This window comes from Mus pahari, chromosome 8 (genome assembly GCF_900095145.1).
Source record: "Mus pahari chromosome 8, PAHARI_EIJ_v1.1, whole genome shotgun sequence".
NCBI classification, from domain to species: Eukaryota; Metazoa; Chordata; class Mammalia; order Rodentia; family Muridae; genus Mus; species Mus pahari.
In genome coordinates this window covers 22697309-22721394 of record NC_034597.1, presented here as the reverse complement: position 1 = coordinate 22721394, position 24086 = coordinate 22697309, and the positions used below count along the sequence as shown (strand labels likewise).

General features: G+C 49.7%; 1 protein-coding gene across 1 annotated transcript in view; it reads left to right on the top strand.

Moving 5' to 3' along the window:
• Sh3bp5 (SH3 domain binding protein 5) overlaps positions 1-24086 on the top strand; it is a 67801-nt gene that overhangs the window by 12981 nt on the left and 30734 nt on the right. Inside the window, exon 3 of the mRNA XM_021203213.2 lies at positions 12601-12729. Coding sequence (XP_021058872.1) covers positions 12601-12729 — 129 coding nt within the window. The remainder of the gene's footprint in view (positions 1-12600; positions 12730-24086) is intronic.

Sequence of the window (24086 nt, the reverse complement as noted above, 5' to 3'; positions counted from 1 at the left end):
AAATCCGCCTGCCTCTTCCTCCCGAGTGCTGGGATTAAAGGCGTGAGCCACCACGCTTGTCTCTGTGGTTTTAAGAATGGTCAAACTGATAGAGCACTCTGGTCTCCTTGGACTGAAACCTTTTAACACCGAACTGTGGTCTTTTTTTCTTTCTCAGCATTTATTGTGGGGACATTTAACATAGTTTGTGTGTGTGTTGGCTGGGTATATTAAACATCCCTCCAACCTCAGTCTTTGGCAGCCAGCCCAGCTGTCTTTGCTTAGCCTCTTCTCTGGACTTCCTCATTCTACCCATGGATGCTTCCAGCGGTAAGAATAGATGTGCCTCCCCTCCCCCACCAATGGATTATACCAAAGAGTGTCACAGAAATTTGCAAAGCAACTCTTAGAGAGCTTGGTGAATCAGCCCCTTTCATTTCCTTAAAGGAAGATGGAAAATTTTTGTTCTATTCTTGACTGAGTTTCCCTTTGCTGTGTTTTGCTGGATTATCTAAGAGATACTCAGGTTTGCACTGACTGAAATGAACTGCTAGTGGCAGACAATGGAAGGAATATCCGCTGTTTGTTGTAACAATGGCCAAACCCACTTTGTGGGACTGCGCTCATTGTTTGACATCCAACTCCGCCAAAGCACGATGGATGAATGGGGATGAGTGGGGTTCTCTTGTTATGTCCACCCCCCTGCCCTTCTGATGTCAGGACAAAGAAGGTTGTTTTGACAGATTTGAAGCCCACAGGTTGATTGTCTATCTCTTCCTTGGGTTTTGACTGTGTTTGTTTTCGTTTTGAGAGAAGAGATGAAATGGGTATTGTTCTTTCTGGCTTTTATGGCTGCCATTTCTGCCTAAGAACACCTGCCACCTTTGCAGTTGACAGCAGCCATTTTGCTTGGGCCGTGGTTTGTAGGTCGGGATTTGGAAATGAAGAAGTGAGACCCTGCTAGGCTGTCCTTGTAAAGGATCCTCCTCCAGTTGCGGTCAGGTGGTGGTTGGGAATGTGGTCATCTGAGGGTATGATGACATCCATGGCGGTCACTCGGGGGCCTGACACAGGCTGTGCTGGCCCTTGGCTGGGAGTTAAGCTGGTGGTTGTAACTAGAGCATCGGCAAGCACCTTTCCAATATGGTGGTCGCAGATTCTCTGACTCTCTTGGGATGTGTGGCATCTCCCAGAGTTCTGGTCTCAAGATGACCACATGGAGATCTGTCAGCTTTTGCTGTCCAATTCGTTGAACTTGCAGTGTGGTGCATCTGTATTTTCTCGATCCAAGCACAGACAGACCTAACTTCGGATTCCTCCTAACGGGAGTTGTGCTGAAGACTTCTGGGTCGTGTTTAGAAAGTACCGTAGTCATGGTCGTCTCTCGGATACAACCACGATGACGGTGATGATGATGATGATGATGATGATGATGATGATGATGATGACGATGACGACGATGACGACGACAACTCCATACCTCCCCTTTGGGGGCAAACTTTGCAAGCAGCCCCATTTTGCCATGTTTTTGAGAGGTGCTTTAATGTGGTTATTACTCACGGTAACTGGAGACGAGCCAGCCACATGACAGGGCAGGGGGCAGGGCTTAGCAGTGCTAGGGCATTGATTTGACGTAGGGAACTTGTTGCTGCTTTGCCATTTCTTACAGATTGTGCTTCGTGAGCCTGCAAGATGGCCTAGTAGGTAAAGGCACTTGCTGCCAAGCCCGACAGCTCAAGTGGGACCCACTCGACCCACACCGTAGGAAAGAAGTGACTCCTAGAAGTTGTTGTCCAGCCTCCACTCACATTCCATGATGTTCGTGCACACGCACATATAACAGAAACAAAAATAATTTATTTAATCACACTATGGCCAATGCCTGTTGGGGGAAAAAAATACTGAGTGCCATTTAGAGCCAGGGGCAGGCGTTCTGCCTGCTAAACTGGAGGGCACCTTCCGAAGGTCATCGGCCACTCCTGACTTGGTGCGTCTTTACAAGGTGGCCGCTGGGTCCTGGAGAAATGAAATCCCAATGCTGAGTTCATTTGTTAGAAACTGGGTCTGCTTCCCCAGCTGGAGCTTGTTGAATAAGCTAAGCTCTCAACATTGTGAAACTTGGAGCCAAAACTGCCTGGGAGAGGTTTTATTGGGATGTGGGGGGAGGAACAAGTCAAAATAAAGTCCATGGTTGGAGGCTGGTGGCTGTCATTTGCCTCTCGGGAGCACTGCCTTCGTTATCAGCTTGGAAACATGGGTGGCTTTTTTGTTTGCCATTGTTTCTGTCCTGTCAGTGTTGATCTACTTTATTTCTTGATACAGGGTCTTATCATATAGCCCTGGCTGTCCTGGAACACCTTTTGTAGACCAGACTGGCCTTGAATTCACAGAGAGCCATCCATCCAACTGCTTCTGCCTCCCAAGCTCTGGGATTCAAGGTGTGTTTTACCAGTTCCTGCTTTTTACTTTAAATTATATGTGAGCACGCGTGTCTGTGTATGCATCTGAGTGACTTAGGCCAGGAGCAGACATTAGATCCTTTAGCATTAGTCACAGGTGACTGTGGACTGTGACAAGGCTCCCCGGAAACAGACTCAGTCCTCTGGAGCAGTGCCTCTCAACCTTCTAGTCATCTCCTCGGTCCTGAGTTGTTTGTTTCAGCTATTCTGAATTTTAATTTCCTTCTCTTTGAGATGAAGAAAGGAAAGAAAGGAAGGCAGACAGGCAGGCAGACAGACAGACAGATCTGGCAAGGGCCGTTAATGATTTAATGAGGTGCTATTCATCCAGTGCCCGGCATACCCCGCCATGTAGTGTTTAGCCAGGCCCCGTCCTGCCCTTACCTTCCCTGGTTGACTAACCTATATAAAAATAGCTATCGAGTGAGAGCTAAGTGTGTGTTAAAGGTCGGTGTGGGTAATTGTGGTCTCATAATAGTCCTTGAGGACGCTGACGGAAAGCACCACTGAGGGATACAGAGAGACAAGACACAGTCCGTGGGGACAGAGACAGGACTTGGATGCAGGCTCTGAGTGGAGCCCATGTGCTTTGATGGTTTGGGAGGTTCAGGCGTGTGGAGGAGGCCTCTGAGATCCCTGCTGGGATTGGTGAACTGAACGGAGCAGCTGGGTTTCCAGTCTTGGCGATGGCACCAGGCATTCATCCTCACGGGAGATGGATGGACTTGGTTTCCTCATCTGTGAAATGGGAGCATCTGTGCTAACTGGTGGGAGTCCTTTCCTGCTCTCTCATTCCGTGGTCGTGGATTTCATTTGTTGGCTAGCCACGTGCAGCCTACGTTAGGAGACACCTGTCATCTGGACATCCTGAGAAAGCCAGAAGCTTCGTTGTCAGGCTAGGCCACAGCAGACTTAAACTTTAACCTTTTGCAGTACTAGGGATTGAACCCAGGGCCTCTTTCATTCAAGGCAAGTCTCCGTTGCTGACCTATGTCTGCAGCCTTTACATATTTTTTTATTTTGGTCTCGTTAAGTTGACCACACTGGCTTTGAACTTGCAATCTTTTGGCCTCAGCGTCTCAGGTGGTTGAGACTTTAGACTACCACGAGATCTGACAAAACCTAAAGTCTGTTAAAACAGTATTTGACACGAGTTTTACAAGGACCCAGAGGTGTAGTGTTGGAGGTGGGAACCTCTGTCCTGTGCCCCGTTCTTTTAGAAGCAGTTGCTTTGGCCGTTGCCTCTGGTGTGTCTGTAAAGAGGTGACGGATGGTGGGTGGAGCATGGATCCCTTCCGCACTGTGTTCTGTGCTCTCCCCTCCTTCCATGCTGTTGGCTGTGATGAGGAGGTAGACATCTGAAAGCCAGCAGAAGTGACACAGACAGCTCGCCTGGAATGCTGTGGTGGGCGGATGCATGCTGTAGTAGAGGCAGTGCCAGATGTTCCCCAAGCTTCCCAAGGCTGGGTTCTGATCTTGCCCTGTCGACATCGTACAAGACCCGAGCTGCTTATAAAGTAGACCTTGTATTTGGAACAGCTTTGACTGATGGTCAAAGCTACCATCACTAACACTACCTGGTTAATGTGCACATCAGTTGTACATCTGCAGTTTAGTGACCCGGATTTGTTTTTAAGCATGGGTCTCAAAGTAGAAACAGTTAAACTTCTTTGGCTTCAACACAGAAACGGTCTGCTTGTGGCTGAATTCAGTGAGGCTGTGCACTTTAGTAATTCCGCCTCCTTCTTACTTAAAGAATCCCGTGGGTTCAAGAATGTGTGTGTGGTTGATGCTTGAAAAAGCACAGGGCCTGTCAGTCTCCCAGGCTGCAGTGTCCTGGCCCAAGTCCACAGGGTGCCTGTCACCCCAGTCCTTCCTTCCCCAAGGAGGACTCGCCCGACTGACCCTTGCGCTGGCTGCTTGCAAAGGCTGCTGAGTTGCTTCTCTGTGGAGCTTGGGCCTTGGGTGTTGAAACATTCCTTCCTGGTGGCCTTAGCCCCACTTGTGCCACTGAGGACAGAAGGTAAACTGAAAGGGAGCTGTTTTCTAACTGAGGGATATTCTGCAAGATCACGGTCCCATGTCCCAGATCACACTGAGAAAAGAAAAGATAAAGGAGAGGGAAAGGCAGAATTGAGCGTGGAGTGAGGAGAGGGGCGTGGACAGGGTCCCCAGGGCTCGCATACCCATCCCCTCAGGTCTCTCATCCCATCCTGCTGTCCTTTGAGCTCATCTCTTCAGGCTCATCTGACACAGCCTTGAGTTGTTTGGAACAACACAGGACAGGGTGCTGACTCTGGTCACCGCACCATCGCCATCGTATGTGACGATGCTTTTTTTTTTTTTGGTTTTTCAAGACAGGGTTTCTCTGTATAGCCCTGGCTGTCCTGGTACTCACTTTGTAGACCAGGCTGGCCTCGAACCCAGAAATCCGCCTGCCTCTGCCTCCCAAGTGCTGGGATTAAAGGCATGAGCCACCACCGCCCGGCTGTGATTTTATCTTTAGAAAATGCAGACTGAATGTCACAAGGCTCCATTTTACCCTCCCTTTTCCCCAATCTGAAATTATTTGAAAATGAAAAGACAAAAACAAACACCTTTCTTTCTATCCCAATTTTGAGTGTAGAATCCTGACACTGGCCACACATTTAAAGGAAGGCTATGCTGTTCAAGGCCCAGGTACTCATCGGCTGGTGTGGAAGTACTTCCGGGTCAAATCAGAGGTAACCAGAGTCCCTCTGTACGGGGCGGCGGTGGTGGAGTCTACCAAGGCCTTAAACTCTCTAAAGTCCTTCTTTAGTCGTAGGGGGACTGCAGGAATAAGCCATGGTGGTCTCTATCCTTTCTCTTGGTTCAGAACCAGAATGGGCAGTGTGAGGCCTTGGAAGGATTAGGTTAAGGAGCAGGACCTGGCTTGGACACCAAAGCTGTCCAGAGACCAGGAGCTTCCCCAAGATTTGACACCTCCGTGCCTTGCCCCACTGTCCACTCAACATTCTGAAAGGTCATAGCAGTAGTTCCTGGGACAATGGGAAGGCAAGAGTTGCTGGATATTCCATGTAGGCTGTCTTAGTCAGGGTTTCTACTCCTGTGCAAACATCGTGACCAAGAAGCAAATTGGGGAGGAAAGGGTTTATTCAGCTTACACTTCCACATTGCTGTTCATCACCAAGGATGTCAGGATTGGAACTCAAGCAGGTCAGGAAGCAGGAGCTGATGCAGAGGGATGTTACTTACTGGCTTGCCTCCCCTGGCTTGCTCAGTTTGCACTCTTATGAAAATCAAGACTACCAGCCCAGAGATGGCACCACCCACAAGGGGACCTCCCCCCTTGATCACTAATTGAGAAAATGCCTTACAGCTGGATCTCATGGAGGCATTTTCCTCAAGGGAGGCTCCTTTCTCTGTGATAATTCCAGCTTGTGTCAAGTTGGCGCACGGAATCAGCCAGTACAGAGGGAGAGCCCAGATTTCCCAGAGGTCTTGGATTGTGTCTGCTCACGGCACACAGCCACTACCGTGCCTCTCATCCTTCAAAGGTGTCCTCCGACTGACAGAGTTTGTGACCGCATTATTAGATGTCCCACGCAAGAGCCCGGGGACTTGGCCCTGCCACCTCTTGCTGTTGTCTGCATGTGCGTTCTTGATCATCTCTTCTGTCCCTCTCCTGGACTTCTGTGTTGTGATCTGTGTGGAAGGGGCTTGTATCAGAAACATGGGATCAGGGCATCCTCTTGTATGCGAGACAGGCCTCAGGGAGGCAGCCACCAGGATTAACAGGCCTCCACTCCCAAAGTCAAGGCTTGGAGTAGGGAAGGCATGTGACAGAGGCAGTAGGCTGTGACGGCACAGTGACAGGGGGTTTCTGCAATTCAGGCTCCTGGTATGTCCTTCCCTCCTCTCGTTCATGTCCTCTGTCACAGTGAGGTCCTTTAGCCAAGGTGTCCTTTTCAAATGCGTCCACCCACGGACTGGGCCAGAACTATTGTGGCCTCTACAGGGCTGGCCCCAGCTTCTGCTGCTCCTCACACCAGCTCCCCTGCTGAGCCCTGCCTCTTTTTGGCTCCTGTGCTCTCACACCTTGCTTGGCCTTTCTAGTTTATCTTCCTGGGCCATGCTCTACCCTGGCACAGTTGGTCAGCTTCAAACCCTGCTGTCGGGATTGTAAAGGTAGAAACCACCTTGGCTCCCCTGATCACAGGGCCGTGGGCTGAGAAAAGAATGGAGACAGTGGCACCAGCCAAGAGGTGCCAGGAGCAGGCTGAGCCATAGAAAGTGAGGATTTCAGGGCTAGGACTGTGCCGTGTCTAGTACGGTAGTCATTAGCCTGGTGCGGTGGTGGGAGGTATCATTTAAATTAATTAAAATGTGGTGCATTAACAGCAGCAAGAGCTCCTTTAGCAGCCTGTGGTATGCACGGCTTTGCTTCTGAGCCTTTCAGGTAGTTCTGCCAGCCAGCAGGGAGCACTTAACCTTCTCTCCAAACATCACTCGGAGTGCTTTCTTCATGTGTGTTAGAAGTGCTCACAAGGACTCTCCAGGCTAGACCGGATGGCTTAGAGAGCACAGTTTGCAGTGAACTACCCCAGCACCGGTCAGGGAGCCCCAGGATTCCAGAGCGCCCTTGCCAACAGTGCTATGACCTTTGTCCTAGGCAGTACCCCTAACATGGTTGGCGCCACTCCTGCCTGTGTTACGTACTCCACGCTGTCTGTTAAACTGACAGTTGTTTCCACTTCGCCTGTCAGGAAGGAAGCTTTGCTGGCATACATGAGCAACCATCCAAGGCAAGGCAAATTCTTAAAAGCAAAATTTTTTTTTTAAAAAAGCCTAATTTGGACAGAAGGTGGGTGTGGTGACACACACCTGTAGTTCCATCACTTCGGAAACTGAGGCAGGAAATTGCCGTGAGTTTGGGGCCAGCTCAGGCCCGTCTCAAAACAACAGACGAGAAGAATAAAAATCTCAAGCCAAGCAAGCAAGCAGGAATAACACTACGGGTTGGAGGTGTCGCTTGGTGGTTAGAACACTTGCCTGTAAGTGTGAAGCCCTGGTCTCTGTCCCTACCGCATACATGCAAAATAACACACGTGTAGAAAAGTGAACGGCGGCTCTGAGATGACGCACGCCGTGTGGCCCACTTGTCCTTCCTCCAGCAGACTCTGTAGCAGGCCCCCCCACTTTTCTGAAAACAAGCTTGAAGGTGTCAGGGCACCTAATGGAGGCTCCTCCCCTGTAGAAGCTGGGAAGATGGAAAGGCGTCCCCCGAGGGATATCGGCTGCCTCTTACTCAGTGGCCTCTCTCTGGCTCTAGGTGTACCGTCACGTCTAGAGCACGTGATGGCTGTGGTTTAGTGCTGTGCAGCACACTGGAAGCCTTTGGTCACTGCGAATCTCCAGGTATCGCCGAGTGTCCCCAAGGGTTTGTGAAGTCCCAGCAGTATTTATTTATATTGAAAATTAAAGGGGAGTGGTTGTTGTTTTGAGATGGGGTCTCGCTGTGTAGCCCTGGCTGGCCGGGAAGTCACTTTATAGACTAGGTTGGCCTTGAGCGCAGTTGGCCTTGAACCTGCCTCGTGGCGCTGAGGTTGCAGGTGTGTGCCGTCATGCCCAGCTTGATCTCCTTTATAAAGAGTTCGTTTACCTCACAGTTTTAGAGAGTGGAAGTCCAAATTGCATCTCATGCCAGTGGAAGTGTGTGTGTGTTGTCTATATTCTATTTATTGTGATGGCACAAGCCACACGGCCTCTTGAAAACCCCAGGGGACACTCATGAGAAGACACTCACTTCAAGGTAAAAAGGACCATGGGACACAGCCAGTGGGATAGTTCAGTGACCAGAGACACTTGCCACCAAGCTTGATGACTTGAATTTGGTCCCTGGAGTCAATGTATAGGTGACAGGAGAGAATGAACTATACAAATTCTTCCCCCAGCCTCCACATGAGGGCCACGCTTGCATGTACCTGTACACATCATATACACATCAACCCTGGCTTCCACATGAAGGCCATCCACACATGCCCACCCCCATATCATATACACATCACCCCTGGCCTCCACGTGAGGGCCACGCTCCCATGCACCTGTACACATTATATACACTCTATTTTTAAAAGAAGGATAAAGTCAAGAGCCCCACTTTACTATGGAAATGGGTTCCAACATCAGGCTCTCAGGAGAGTTCTGAGGGACCCCTCTCCCAGTGGATCCGTAGACCATGCTAAGGGAACCACTGGGGACCAGTGCACACTGGATTAAAAGGTTCACTGTCTAGAGTGAGATACTTGCCTATCTTGCAGCCTCAAAAAGACCGTGTCGCCTGGCTCTGGTTGTCTTATCTGCATGCTGGGCCTGTGGTTCCTGTTGAGCCTGTCCTACAGGGTCATTTCCAGGTTCAGCTCATGTCTTTGAGGCCTCTCTCCCCAATCCAAAGCTGTGTATTTATAAACAGCATCACCAAGGAGCCTTTGAAGTACATGTCACCTCTGATATGTAGGACAGTTATTTTTAAAGAGCTGACATCCTGTCGCCGTGCCCCTGCTTCTGGGGACACCTCCATGAAGCCATTCATTAGTCTCAGTTTACAAGTGAGGTAGTAGAAGCTTGGATAAGCCAATTGGCCAGAAAGCAGGGACTTGTCCCCAGCGTGTAACACTGGCACGCTGTTCCTGAGGCTCACTGGCTGGGGAATGTCTTAGCTGGAGTTCTTATTCTACGCGGGGCTGTGTTTTTGACACACTGACACATTCAAACAGAGATTGCCCCTGTCAGCAATTCTCTGCTTAAATAAATTACCCTTCAGTGAGTCACCTAGGTTGAAGATCTAAGACGTCACGCAGAGGGAACCAGTTTAGAACTCTCTTGGAGTGCAGATTTTTAAGTCCGATGGATTGCTGGGTGTGGTAGCACACGCCTATGAACACCCGCACTTAGCTTAAGTGCCTGGCCAGCCTGGGCTTTATGGCAAGCCCTCTCAAAACCGCAGATTACCAGCCCTGGGCTAGTAAATGGTTGCTTTATTGGGGGGAGGGGGACCTTGAACTCCAGACCTTCCTGCTTCTACCTCTCAGGAGCTGGAACTACTCACGGGTGCACCCTTGCCCAATGGCTCACATGTTAAAGACCCGCCCATCTTCTGGAGGTGTTTGCCCTTCCCTTCTCCGTGGGTCATCTCCCAGAAAAAACGATGTTTTGTGCACTCAAGTCTGAAGTGTCCCTACTCCATTTAGGAGGATCATTTGACTGTGACATAGGTGACAGGGAACCAGAGTGAGGTCTTTTCTTTACTAGGGAATGGAGCAGAAGGCACCAGTCTGTGGCAACCAGCTGTTCAGATAGTATCTAAGGAAATCATCTTAGTTCAGTTCAGTCTTGTCAACTCAGCTCCAGAGACAGAAGTCCTCCAGCGACGAGTTGCTCTTAATTACAATGCTGATCTGGGGGTAGGATGCAGATTGGCCTTCCTCTCCCTACTCACTTAAATGTAACCAATATAGTAACTAGCTAAAGGTCCCTAGGTCAGTCTCGTGGTTTTTATAGGTCCACTTGAATTGCATTTGATAGAAGTCCAATCCCAGATCCTTTGGAGGAAACAGAAAGCAAGGGTGAAGGTGGTGATGGGGGGCAGGGGTGGGGGGCTGCCTTAAGTGAGAGAGCAGTAGAACAGGGCTGCTGGGCACTTCTGTCACACGTCTGTCACCTCTCCTGGCTCCAGGGTGACAGTTCAGAGTTACTCCATGCCTCCACCCATCCTGTTAGCCATCTCGATGGGGAAGTTTCTTTTGCTACGTTTCAGAACCTCTTTAGAATGAAGCCTCATTACTTCCGGTGCTTCGGCCTCCTTCTCCACAATCACTATGGCTGGGAGTATCGTCGCTGATTGGCCAGACTGTCACTTGACCGTTCTTGGGCCCAGAGGCGCTCTGCCAGCGGCTGAGCCCTGGGGTTGAGGCCGTTGGTTGGGCAGGTGAAGATTTTGGTTTGTGGGCTCCTTTACCTCAGTCCTTTGGGGAAATTGTCACTCAAGTAGACAAGATTTCTGGCAAAACTAAGAACCAGATCAGGTTACCCCCTCCCCCAACAAACAACTGGAGTGGGAGTTGTCCCTGACTCTGTTGCCTGCCTGCGGATCCTAGTCCCTTAACTGGGCAGCCTCAGTGGGTGAGGGCGTGCCTGTCCAGCAGTGAGGGGAGGATGGGGGAGGGGCTGTGTAAGGGGGGAGGCTGGGAGGAGAGGCGGGGCTGTGACCCAGATGTAGAGTGAATAAGTAAATAAATTACTGGTTAAAAAAAAAAAAGTAAATAACTTTATCTCAGGAAAGAGGAGCCTGTTAGCTATGACCACTTTATAATCTGTGGAGGCTGGATGGAGCTGATCACGTGATACCCAGGCGTATAGCTCATTGTCGGGAAAACGTGATTATTAGACCCATCTCTTGCCCACTGCCCCCCACCCCCACCCTCACACTCTTGAGAGTCTTGGAAGGATGTTAGCCAAGCTGGTGGGCCCCAAAGAACCACCCAAGGCATCTTCAGAAATACTCAAAACCCTGTGACAGTGTGAGAAGTTCCAAATACAATCAGGTCATTTTCCTGAACTCCATCACAAGCTGTGATCCCGGCCTCCCAGGGAGGCTAAGGCAGAAGGAGGGTTATACGTTTTCAAGGTCAGCTTGGGCTACAGTGGGAGATCCTGTCTCAAAAAGCAGAAAGCAAAACAACAAAACCAACCGATCAAGCAACCTCTCCTCTCCCTGCCCAGCATGGGTGATGAGTCAGGAGCTGAGCTGGATGGACAGCTTGCAGACGGCATCTGAGGAGGACTCGAGTCCTCACTTAGGGCTTGTGTAACCAAGGGCAGGGCTCCATCTTATAACGTTCCAGGCACCCCGAACTGGGAAAGCTTGTGGACTTCCTGAGTCTTAGGAAATTCCCATTTCCCTCCAGGAGGAGAAAGCTGGATGCAACACAAAACCCTGATGACCATGACCCAGAACTGGGGCCAACGCCTGTGTCAGAAGTTGCGATCTGGGCTCTGGAGCTCCCAAAGGCAGCAGAGCACATAACTTCATGTGTTCTGGAAGGTCGGCTATGTTGTCAGACCCATCTGCCAAGCCCACAGCCCGAGATGCTAAGGGGATGAATTAGAAGAATTGATCCAAGCCTCCTTCAGCCCCACGAGATGCCACATTTCCACAGGAACAGCACAAGTTCTTCAGGTTAATTGTGAGGAAGGCCCTTTCCACATGGCAAACATCTGGCTCCCTCTGATGCCTGAAAATATTGCCACTCCCTTCCTCTTCTCAGCTAAGCAAGGCCATTGCACTCTTCTGGGGATCAGCTCTCCACCCCCTATCCCCCCAGCCCCCACCCCCACAACCCCATGTGTTCCCTCTGGCCTCCATGCAGATCCTGCCTACTTCTCTGAAGGTTTTCTGGGAGTCTCCTCTGCAGTCAATGGTCTGGTGAGAATCTCTGCTTCTGAGTCCACGAGGACCCCACACACCCATCAGACCCCACACACCCTCAGGGATGCCCTGAGGCCAGGGTCCTGCAGGTGGAAACCCGCAGTCAGTGTTTAACATCTGAGTCCCAGGGTTTAGGGCTTTGTGGGAGTGTAGGGAATGCTGCAGTCGTATGGACCAAAGCCACCAAAGGCAACCGAGAGTTTTTCCCCAGGGGACCAAGGAGGTTTTGACACACCGCTGAGCTTTCTGACATTGTAGTCACTGGACAGATTTTTTACAAGTAAATTACGGGGTATGATGGTGAATGCCTATGAAATTTCAGTACTGGGAAGGCGGAGGCAGGAAGATTGAGAGTTCAATGCCATATTGAGACTATTCTGAGTATGTAAGGGAATGAATGAATGATTGATGGATTGATTGATTGATTGATTGATTGAAAAACTCTAAGTGTGAGTGTCACTAAAGTAAGTTGCAAATGGGTTTTCTTCTCAGTCGCATGACCAGCTTGAAGGCATCATATAGCTGATGGCAGCCACTGGTTGGACAATGTAGATAGTTGACTGGCTTGTAAGGGATTCAGGGTCCTGGCCATGTGTGAACTCCTTCCTGGTGTCTCTGGACAGATGCAGCAGATGTTTGCCGCTTCCTTCTAAAACTTGGTGATAATTCCTTCATCTTTTCCCCTGACTATAGGATGCACGCCAGAAGTTCCGATCTGTCCTGGTCGAGGCGACGGTGAAACTGGATGAACTGGCGAAGAAAATCGGCAAAGCCGTGGAGGACTCGAAGCCCTACTGGGAGGCCCGGAGGGTGGCAAGGCAGGTAAGGCGGCCTGAAGGTGTCTGCTCTGCCCGTATCCCCCACCAAAGGTTAAAAGCACCTGCCCCATGGCCGCCTTCCATCAGCCTTCTTATACCCCGCTTCATTGGCCCCATCCAGCTCATGATGCCATTAATAGAGTGAGAGCCCTGATTCAGATGGCCCTTGTCACATGACCTGTGGTGGCTGAAGCCTCTGAGTTGAGGAGCTGTGGACTTGTGGCACTGTGGCTGTGTCCAGCACTTCCTTCTGTGTGGCCCTCCTCTCTTAGAGGCTGCCTGAGGCGCACGGCGGAGGACCCTTGGGTAGCCCTTCTCACCTTTGACCTGTTAGAGTCTGTGTTTACCGTGAGAGCGGCTCCACGTGCATGGCTTTGTCTAGGGTTTTACATACAGAAGGGATCAGATACAGAAGGGATTGATGGGCAAACAAGCGATGATGGGCGCCTGAGGAGCCACAAGGTCATCCTATGTCCTCTTCCACCCCCACCCCCCACCACCCCGCCGAGCTTAGAAGTCTCTCCCCAATCTCACCCACATCCCTCCAAAGTCCTTCCTGCTCATAGCTGGGTGAGCAAAGCAGTCTGGTTGGCTTCATCCAAATCATGCTTGGTGGGCGGGGACCCATCTGGCTACGGCACATCCTGGAGTGAGTCTTACAGCCTTCATTTTCTGTACCCCCAGTCTCCTTGGTGGGAGGGAACTGTGTTGGGAGGCACCTCATCTGCTGGGAAGCAGTAGATTGTGGCATATCTCTTTCTTCTCATATCTTCTCTTGACCCTAAGCATAATAATCAAGATCATCACGGAGTCCCTCGGGCAACTATTCAGTTGTCAGGTGTAGCCAGACCAGGTCCTAGCTGGTGGGTGACCGGGTACAATGGACAGAGCCAAACTGAGTCCTGATAGAACCGGGGTTAGATGTGAGCCTGCAATGCCTCTCTCATACCTCTTTCCCGGTGGTGGCTGGTGGGCAAGTAAGGCAAGGGTTGGAATGTCTCTGCCCTCAGCCCCAAGGGACCCCCGTCTCTATTAGAGGAACCAGAAGGGTGCACAAGGGTGCCCAAGTCTGAGGCAGGAGGATGTTACCTTTCATTCTGTGGATGTGGATGATGAGCTTGGGCAGATGCTGTGAGTGGCCCTGTGACCTTTCTGACAGTAGGAGAGTGTCCACCTCAGCTGCTGCCAAGTGGGGCTTCCTGTTTTCTTCCTCCACCTCATCCCCGCCCCCTTCCTTTTGATGTTCACAAACCCCTCAGACCATGCCCCAGCAAGGTTGGTATCTGAGAGCACTGCCAAGCACCTCCTTCAAGTGTGTGCTGTGAGCGTTTGCATCCCATTCTTGAGATGCTGGTGGTGCGGGGCCAGCACTGTTAGGACCTAATGAGAGGATGTGTCTGACAGTGGGATCCCTGTGTGAGCTTGGATTTCAGTCTCATTTTTTTAAAAAATCATTTATTGTGGAAAACTTAGGACCGGTTTACTGGCTCCTCCCTCCCCTCCTTCCCCCTCCCCATTCTCCATATTCAAAGGTGGATGCCTGTATCCCCCATCCATCATCTCATTGAACCCCATTGGGTATTTACCAGGAGAACAAGCCTTTCTGTAAATATATAGCCACAGAACCAGCAGAATCGTAATGGCATCAGAACCCTGCATTGCCTTGCTCCCAATATCAAATCATCCTCCTGACAGTAAATCAGACCCATCCTGTGACCCCTTGGCCAAGTTCAAGTTGTACCAAGAGGAGCCAGACCATGCCATCTTTTCTGAACTTTGCTGGGGGCAGGGGACTGGGTTTGATTTCTTTGAGAGCTTTTGTATTTGGGCCCAAGTTTGTTTTTGAAGGCTGCTCTGATGTCTGTATTCCATCTGGCTGTCAGCACGAGGATGAGGGCAGTGTGGCTTGTGTCTCAGCTTGCCCTGCCCTGTGCGGTCTAAGTGCCTGTCCAGTGCCACAGGTAGTCCAACCTTTGCTTATCTGCTGGCTTTTGTTTTGTTCTCCCCCTCCAAACCCCCAACCCCCCTACCCCAGGCCCTGTCAACCATCCTTCTGCTTTCTTTCCTAAGGGCTTGACTACTCTAGATGCCTCCTGAGCATCGGGTATTGAGGAATGTTCCATGTTTGTGAGCGGCTTATCTCATTTGACATTTGTTTTGTTTTGTTTTGTTTTGGAGACAGGGTTTCTCTGTATAGCCATGGCTGTCCTGGAACTCACTCTGTAGACCAGGCTGGCCCTGAACTCATCATTTGCATTTGACATTTGTACCTAGTGTTCATCCCTGGTGTGTCACATCAGAGTTCCCTCCATTTGTCTGTATATTTATTGAGACAGGGTCTTACTGTGTGGAACCAACCGGCCTCAGAGAGAGCTCCCTGCCTCTGCCTCCTGAGGTAGGGCATGGGGAGGTCAAAGGACAACACGTAGGGACAGTGTGGGTTCTGGGGATCAAGCTTAGCTCCTTCATCCTCTGAGCCGTCCCTCCCAGTGGCCCTCCCTCGGTTTTAGGGTGAATGTCATGCCCCTGTGTGTGTGTGACCACATCGTGTTTATCTGTCAGCATTGGCCGTCTTGTTATTTTTAAAGGGTTGGGATGTGCAGAGCCCTTTGTAGTCTGTAAGGACAGTGCCAGCATGAAATGACAAGGTCAGAAAACCCAGAGATGCTGCATGTCGGGTGCTTATGGGACCACATGAGGCCATGCTCTACATTTAACCTTCTTTAGATGACTCACTAAGGGAGGAAACATTTGAAATTTGTAGAATGACTCGGCTGGGAGAGGGCTGGCAGAGCTCTGTCTGTGCACCAGAAAGTGTGGCTTAGAATCCCAGGTTACCAGTTAGCTGTGGGATCCTCAGCGGGTCTCTTAATGGCTGACCCTTCCTCTTCTCATAAGATGGATTGTCTGCTGTCACTCGTGACTTAGTGCCTTGAAACGCTTATTCAGCACATGGCTTTGCCTAGCTTATAGCCTTGCCTAGCTTATAGCTTTGCCAGGCAGGTTTTTGTTTGTTTGTTTTGTTTTGTTTTCTTGATCTCAGGCGTGACTGCTGACATTGTCTGTATGCAGTCAGTTTGCTCCAAGTGGCTCATCTTGCATGGGCCTTGTTTGTTAGACATTTGGCTGGTTGTCTCTTACGGTGGCACGGGTAGCTGTCTCTCATTTAGCAGGACAGACTGGTCCTTTCACATGGTGTTGGATTTCAGGAGCAGAAAGAGCATGCCCTCCCTAGGTCACTGCTTGATTGTACATTTGTTGATATCCTTCTGGCTGGAGTGGGTCCCATGGCCAAAACAGCCTTCACCTGGAAGGTTTATGATCTATAGGCATGTATGTGATCTACTCTGGCAATTGAATTAGTATCTGGGAAGTGTTATTTAGAGAAATGCATTATGATAGATATTTTTCTGTCAAATATTGTATATCTATGATGAGCCTGCTGACTTAAAATATACAGTAGTAGCTAGAGAGACAGCTTGGCAGTTTAGGACAGGACCCCAGTGGTTCTCAGCACCAACATCTGACAGCTCATGGCTCCCTGTAACTCTAGCCCAGGGGATCTGAGACCACATGTATACACACTTAATTAAAAAGAATGAAGATAACACTTTTTTAAAGATACAATAAAAGCCAAACAGTACCAAACACCCTAGGACAGTTTTAGAAACGGACCTTTGCTGGCCGGGAGGGGAATCTATAAGTCATCAGTAACCAAATGCATTCCACAAGTGCAGCCACTTCCCCTTCTTCTCCCGAGCTTCATTATGTCCCCCAGATGTTCCCCTCGCACTTACGAGAGCGGACACGTGTTCACGCTGGCAAATCTCCTCTTCCTTTCTCTGGGTGTGGATTCCACAGTGGACTCATTACCTAACTCGTGGCCATCAGCTCCGTAACTCATGCTTGCCTGGAGCTCAGCCAGTACACATCTCTGCTCCACGAGGCACATCGCACTCCAGAACCCACCCGCACCAGAATCACTATGTCGTTGCCCCCTGGGGCTTAGTTTAAATAGCAAAATCAGCAAAGAGAACAGAGACGATGTCACCAGATGGACTGTGGAGAGAGTGTACTCGTTTACTATGTAAGAACAGAAACAGAAGGCAGAGTTACCTCAGCTCAGAACATGACTCGGGTGACTGTTGCTGTTATAGCTCCCCCTTCAACGACCCGGGAGTACCCCCACGCACAGATTTGGGGTTAGGAGGAAAGCTTAGCAAATAGCTACGTGTGCAGGTATGGAATCTGTAAGTGAGGGGTTCAGTAAAGACCCGGGGGCTCGGCCGTTAGTGTGCTGACCCCCACACTTGTCCAACATCTCCGAGGGACGCTACTGGTCAGGGAGCCTGGGAGACGGCGGCGTGCTTGAGTCCTGTAGGCAAGAGAGAAACTGGGAACACCAGGAAAACGAAGGTCTAAGGGAGGAAGGGACACGAAGTATGGACATGGGTACGTGTGTGCCTGCTCAAGGACCCGGGGAAAGAGGCCAGGCGGCCGAAGCACCACTCAGGAAGGATCACGACGGGCCAGCGAGAGACAGTGCACAGGCTGCAGAGTGGCTGGAGCATGGTAGGCAAGGTCTATAGGAAAACACTTACGTTGTGTGGTGTCCCCGCTGTTTTGTTTTGGTTTGGTTTGAGTCGGGGTCGTCTAAGGTGGTCTTCCGGGAGGTGGGATTGCAGCTGTGTCCTGTCATGTCCAGGGCTGCAGCGCCACCTGTTTGAGCTCTACCAACATGTCAGCAGGCATCCTGACTGGTGATGTCGTTTTCTTCCCTTAAAAAAACAAACTTACCAGCAGATCCAGCAATACCTCTCCTGGGCATACACCCAGAAGATGCTCCAACTGGTAATAAGGACACATGCTCCGCTATGTTCATAGCAGCCTTATTTATAATAACCAGAAGCTGGAAACAACCCAGATGTCCCTCAACAGAGGAATGGATACAGAAACTGTGGTACATTTACACAATGGAGTACTACTCAGCTATTAAAAACAATGAATTCATGAAATTCCTCGGCAAATGGATGTATCTGGAGGATATCATCCTGAGTGAGATAATTCAATCACAAAAGAACTCACTTGATATGTACTCACTGATAAGTGGATATTAGCCCAGAAACCTAGAATACCCAAAATACAATCTCCAAAATACAAGAAAATCAAGAAGAAGGAAGACCAATACGTGGGTACTTCATCCCCCCACAAAATAGGGAATAAAATGCTCATGGAAGAAGTTGCAGAGACAAAGTTTGGAGCTAAGATGAAAGGATGGACCATCCAGAGACTGCCCCACCTGGGGATCCATCCCATAATCAGCCACCAAACGCAGTCACTATTGCATATACCAGCAAGATTTTGCTGAAAGGACCCTGATATAACTATCTCTTGTGAGGCTATGCCAGTACCTGGCAAACACAGAAGTGGATGCCCACAGTCATCTATAGGATAGAACACAGGGCCCCCAATGGAGGAGCTAGAGAAAGTACCCAAGGAGCTGAAGGGGGCTGCTACTCTATAGGTAGAACAACAATATGAACTAATCAGTACCCCCAGAGCTCATGTCTCTAGCTGCATATATAGCAGAAGATGGCCCAGTCAGCCATCATTGGAAAGAGAGGCCCCTTGGTCTTGCAAACTTTATATGCCCCATACAGGGGAAGACCAGGGCCAAGAAGTGGGAGTGAGTGGGTAGGGTATAGGGAACTTTGGGATAGCATTTGAAATGTAAATAAATATCTAATAAAATAAATTTTAAAAAACTCAGAGAAGGGCAGTAAAAAAAAAAAAACAAACAAACTCATTTTTATTTGATGTGTATGAGTGATTTGCTTACACATGTCTATGTACCATGTGTGTGCCTTGGTGCCCTCTGAAGAGAGTGTCAGCTCTCCTGGAACTGGTGTTTTGGATGGTTGTGAGCCACCACGTAGGTGCTGGGAATCAAATTTGGTTCCTTTGGAAGAACCATTATACAAATGATAAAACCCGAATTGGAGCCTTGTTTCTTGGGCCTCTTCCTGAGAGAACACGAAGCAGGCTAATGCCAAGTGGCCCAGGAGTTAGTTGTGGTCAAGACTGTGCGATGGTCAGCCTGGCCAATAGGAGCTTGTCAGGGACAGGGTCTGGCCTGGGTGTTTGAGATTTCTCAGAACAATTAAGTGGAGGTGACTGGATGCCTTAATGGGAAGGCAGGAAACTCAGAGGGACAGGAAGATGAAGACAGGATGTGTATAGATTGCCAAGAGTCAGAGGTCAGAGATGGAGGAGAGAGGTGAAGGCATTTGTTTACACGCCTGAGGAGCTTCCTTTTGGGGCAGGTTTGGGGTAGGTTAAGCTGGCCTTGAGGCTCTGCAGCTCTGAGTGACAAGCTGTACCAGGCAGCTGGGCCTGTGGCGGTCAGAGCATTTATATCGAGGTGTCCGAGTGGGATTAGCTTCCTTATTCTCAGAGGATGGTAGGTTGAGGAAGGACAATGTGGTGCCCAGTCCCTGTGAGGAGAGCAGGAAGAACTGGACCCGGGCTTGCCTGGTCTGGCTGCTGCCTCTGACGGCTGGCACGTTGTGGGCACTCAGGATGGTATAAGTTTGGCTGAGCAGCCCACAGGCAGACTGAGGAGCCCTGCAGGGCACACAGCAGCCAGAGGAGTCTACAGTCACCCTCTCCACCTCCTGCCTTCTCTGGGATGACCAGAGTTTCCTCCTTTTGTTGTGTCTTACATTTAATGGCGTGTGTGAGTCTGTCTGTTCATGAGTGCCTGTGCTTTAGCATGTAGATGGCGTGATCAGAGACCACGTTTAGTAGTCAGTTTTCTCTTTCTACTGTGTGGTCCTCGGGAATGGACAAGGACTGTCAAACCCGCTGGCCCGTTCTGCTAAAGGTGCTTGTTATAGCCTGGGCCCCTCCGCGACGCACGTTTCCCCTCAAATTTCGGTACGGCTTCATCATGTCTCCTTCCAATGTTAATTTCTGCCCAGTCAGAATTAACTCACCGTGGGGCTTGGGTGAGGAGGTCTGGCTTGATGACGTCCATCCCTGTGACCCTGGTCACATTCTTCCGGGTGGCCACAGGCCAGGTCTGGGAACTGCGTCATCCGCGCTGCCGGAGGTGAGCCTGTGGTGGAGTGAGGGGGCACTTGTCCCGAAGCAGAGTGATTTAAGGTGGGTGTGTCGGAAGGGCAAGGTTACTTCTCCCTTGCCCAGAGGATGTGCCCTGCCTTGCAGGATTGGCTGGAGCGTCTGGGAAGGAGAGTGGCGGCATTTTGGAAGCCTAGATTTTTCAGTTCTTATCTTTGTTTTTTTTTTTTGTTTTGTTTTGTTTTGTTTTCTGGTGTGTTGAGACAAGGCCTTGCTTTGTAGCTCTTGAGTAGCCTGAAACTCCATATGTAGGCCAGGCTGCCCTTGAACTCAGTAATCTTCCTCTGCCTTCTGAAGGCTGGAATTAAAGATGTGGGCCACCACGTCTGGCTTTTTTTTTCCCCCAAGGTAAGTTTTCATTATGTAGTCCAGGGTGACCCTGAACTCCTGACCCTCCTGCCTCAGACTCCCAAGCATCGGGATCACAAGTGTGCGCATGCCACCATGCCCCGGAAGCCACTTTTGGTTGGTTTGATTGAGACAGGGTCTCACTGTGTAGCCCTAGCTGGCTTGGAACTTGCTATGTTGATCAAGCTGGCCTGAAATTCAAGAGATCTGCCCACCAAGTATTGAGCTTACAAAGGTGTACAGCATCACACCTGGCTGACAGCACTCTGGAATGAGGATGGGCTCAGGATGAATGGCAGCTTCTGCAGGCTAAAGCCCCCAGCACAGAGGGACATGTCTTGGCTTCTGTGAGCTGTGCCACTTCCTGGGGTTGGCTGTACCTCCAGCTTGGCTACCTAGCCCTGCCTTAGGCATCTTGGCTTAGGGCTAGAACTAGAAATAGCTACGGTTCTGCCCACCTGGAGGCCTCCCTGGCAGTGGCACAGACCACTTACTTGAGCTTTTTCTGAGTGCAGGTGGCCGCAAGGCGGGCCCCGAGTGCTGGCCATGCAGTCTCAGCCAGGGAGCGAGGCCGAATGAGCCACTGCCATCCTTGGAACTCTAACTGTGATTTGATTTGCGTTTTTCCTTCCCTCTGGCTTGTCACTGGGATGGCCGATCCCCCGCAAGCGCTGCCAGTTCTGCAGCACATGCTTTCTGAAGCCAGCGGATGTGCTTGGCACCGACTGCAGCACGACAGGGAGAGGGGAAGTTTGTTGTAGAGATCTCTGCACTGTCTGAAACCTCAGCGCTCCTTGGATGTTTCTGGTTAGCTGCTCTATCTTTTTATTTCATTGGGTTTTGTTTTGTTTTGTTTTGTTTTGTTTTGTTTTGTTTTGTTTTGTTTTGTTTGAGATAGGCTCTCGCTATGTAGCACAAGCTGGCCTGGAGCTTGCAGTCCTCCTGCCTCTGCCTCCTTAGTGCTGAGATGACAGGCCAGACACACCACACCCGGCTTGTGCTCCCATTCTCACCAGAGTGATGGCATTGAAGAAGAGAGTCCCCTTCCTTCCCTCTCGGACACCATGGGCGTTCCTTGGAAAGAGTGACAAAGGATTAATCATTCAGTTACAGAAAGTCAGTGTAGTTGTGTTTCTGTTGCCAGTTTGGGCAATTCAGGTAGGCCTTTTTATACTGCTAAGCAGCGTGGTTTGAGCTCTGGCCAGACGGCAGGATTCCTCAAGAACACTTAGTACATTTTCTGTTCCTGTTTTTTTTTACTTTGGGGGTGCCCCATGCTTTCTTCCTTTCTCTCTTCTTTCCTACCCCGACATGTGACTTTAAATTTTCCCCTTTCTCTGTACTGAAATCATCGAGACAGTAGCCAGGCCACATAGTATTGTAGTTGTAGAGTGGGCTCTTACTTAGCTATTACTGTAAACCTTCAACCTTGGTTCCTTGATCAATAAAATATGTCGATTTAACAGTAAAAAAAAAAAAAAAAAAAAAAAATTTCCCCTTTTTCCTCCTATGAAAATGGATCCTTAATATATATGTATATTATATATGTATAATATATACTCATATGTATTATATTTATTACCTCAAAAAGCAGATAAACATAAAGCCACCTAAGTGAACTCATTCACACCAAGAATCAAGAAGTAGATGTTGGGACAGCTTAGGGATGGACAAACTCGGAGCTTTCAAGTAGTTGATTTGAAAAGGTTCTTGTGGTTTAAGATACCCTACTTCCAGCCCAGTGTAGACAGTGTTTATCCTAGTCAGGGGCTTCTTGGCGTTCGAGGGAGGGAAACATGCATGCTCCCCTAAGCATGAAACACTTAGAAGTCCAGACTTGGGCAGTATTTTCTCATCTGTCCTTCCTCCCTTCCCTCCCAGAGCCTTGTACCCAATAACCATATAGGATATGCACTGAGACGCACCTCCAGACCTGGGAGCCGTGTATTGTCTGCAGTGGAATGAGTGGCGCCTCTAAGCCAAACCTAGGATTGGCAGCATACTCTGTTAAAGCCGTAGTATTTGGGGGGTTGGGGGTGAAGGTTGTTTGTTTAAATGTCTCTCCTGCCTGGTGTGGTGGATCGCGTCTATAATCCCAGCCCTTTCGAGGCTATGGCAAGAGGATTGCCATGAGTTCGAGACCAGCCTGACCTGGCAGACCGCCTCTCCAATAAAACAAAATAACAACAACAACAACAACAACAACAACAACAACAACAACTAAACATAGAAAGATCATGACATGTAACATTAGGGGCTAGACATTAAAAGGTGATATTCCTGGGCTGTTGAGATGGCTCAGCAAATAAAGTTACTTGCTGCCAAACTTGACATGGCAGAAGGAGAGACCAAGAGACCGACTTTAACCTTCACGTTGAACACCTCAGCACGCCTGAGCATGCACGTGCTCCTGTGTGCGCACACAATAGATAACACAAAATGGTATTAAAAATTTTAAGGTGTTTCTCTGAAATGTACATTTAACGGAACTCCTGTATGTATGTAGTAGTTAATTTTTTTTATTAGATATTTTCTTTATTTACATTTCAAATGCTATCCTGAAAGTTCCCTATACCCTCCCCCCACCCCTGCTCCCCTACCCACCCACTCCCACTTCTTGGCCCTGGCATTCCCCTGTGCTGGGTTAGGGTTAGGGTTTGCAAGACCAAGGGGCTTCTCTTCCCAGTGATGGCCGATTAGGCCATCTTCTGCTACATATGCAGCTAGAGACAAGTAGTTAATTTTTTAAAAAAGTGGATGTACATGTGTGTATGTAAGCAGGCACCTGGGAGACCCACTGAGGTGAGTGTCCTGGTCCTCTGCAGGAACATGCTGATGTAAAACCACAGTTCTCACCACACAGGGAATAAGAGGTTATTCTAGAACTGGATTTGAGTGACCAAGTCCCAGGAGACTCAGAACTAGGTTACCCCAGGTTCTGTGTTCCTGCACAGAAGCAGTTTCCCGGAGTTTTATAGTAACAAAACAAGGAGGGCAATAAATGAAGGCATTTGAAAGTGCACTAGTAGGGTGTATTCCAGAGTTCTCTCTAACTAGATGGGTGGTGTCCCCTAGAGGGCTGAGACACTGCTGAAAGCTCGTGGTATGCTAAGTTGATAAATTCCAGAAGGTTTTTATCTGTTAGTCACAGGATGTTCCGATAGGGACTAGGCAGGGAATGGCTTATTGGAATGGGGGCAGCCTCTAGCTAACCGAGATAAGGTAATTGGCCTCTGGACCTGTGACATTCCAACCTCTGCACATCACTGTGGGTCTAACCAGTCAATCAGCCTTCCTAGCCTCAGCTTCTTTCCAGGAATTCCCCTACGAGCAGTATGCACTCTTAGCCCCCACCCCCAACCCTCTCATATTTATTCTCATAGGTTAAATCTGGACCCTACCGAAGCAGGAGCCTGCAGTGAGGCACTATCAGGAAAGTTTGGGGTATTACCCACCCTTCCTTTGGGCTTCTGACCCACGTCTTGTGGAGCCATGCAGGCCTGTTTTGCAGGGACCCATTGCTTAGCTGGGCATGAGCCTGGTTCAGGCATGAGTGAAGAGTGGTGCTGAAGAGAACTCGGCGTGTGCATGCTGTGCCGGGCAAGCAGCAAGCCCAGGGAATCTCACTCCGATAAAAAACTGGAGGTTTTTCCTGGTCTATGATCCCTACAAACAAAACTGCTGGGAGCTGGTCAGTCCCACACAGAATTCCAAAGGGCTTCTTGCAAGGCAAAGTCAGCTGGCTCTCTCTGAAGAATCTTCTGGAATTTGGGCCCCTCAGAGGCTGTTTCTTCCGTTGACTTCTCCAGCCGCTTTCTGGTTTTTCTCTTTCCTCCTCCTCCTCCTCCTCCTCCTCCTCCTTCTCCTCCTCCT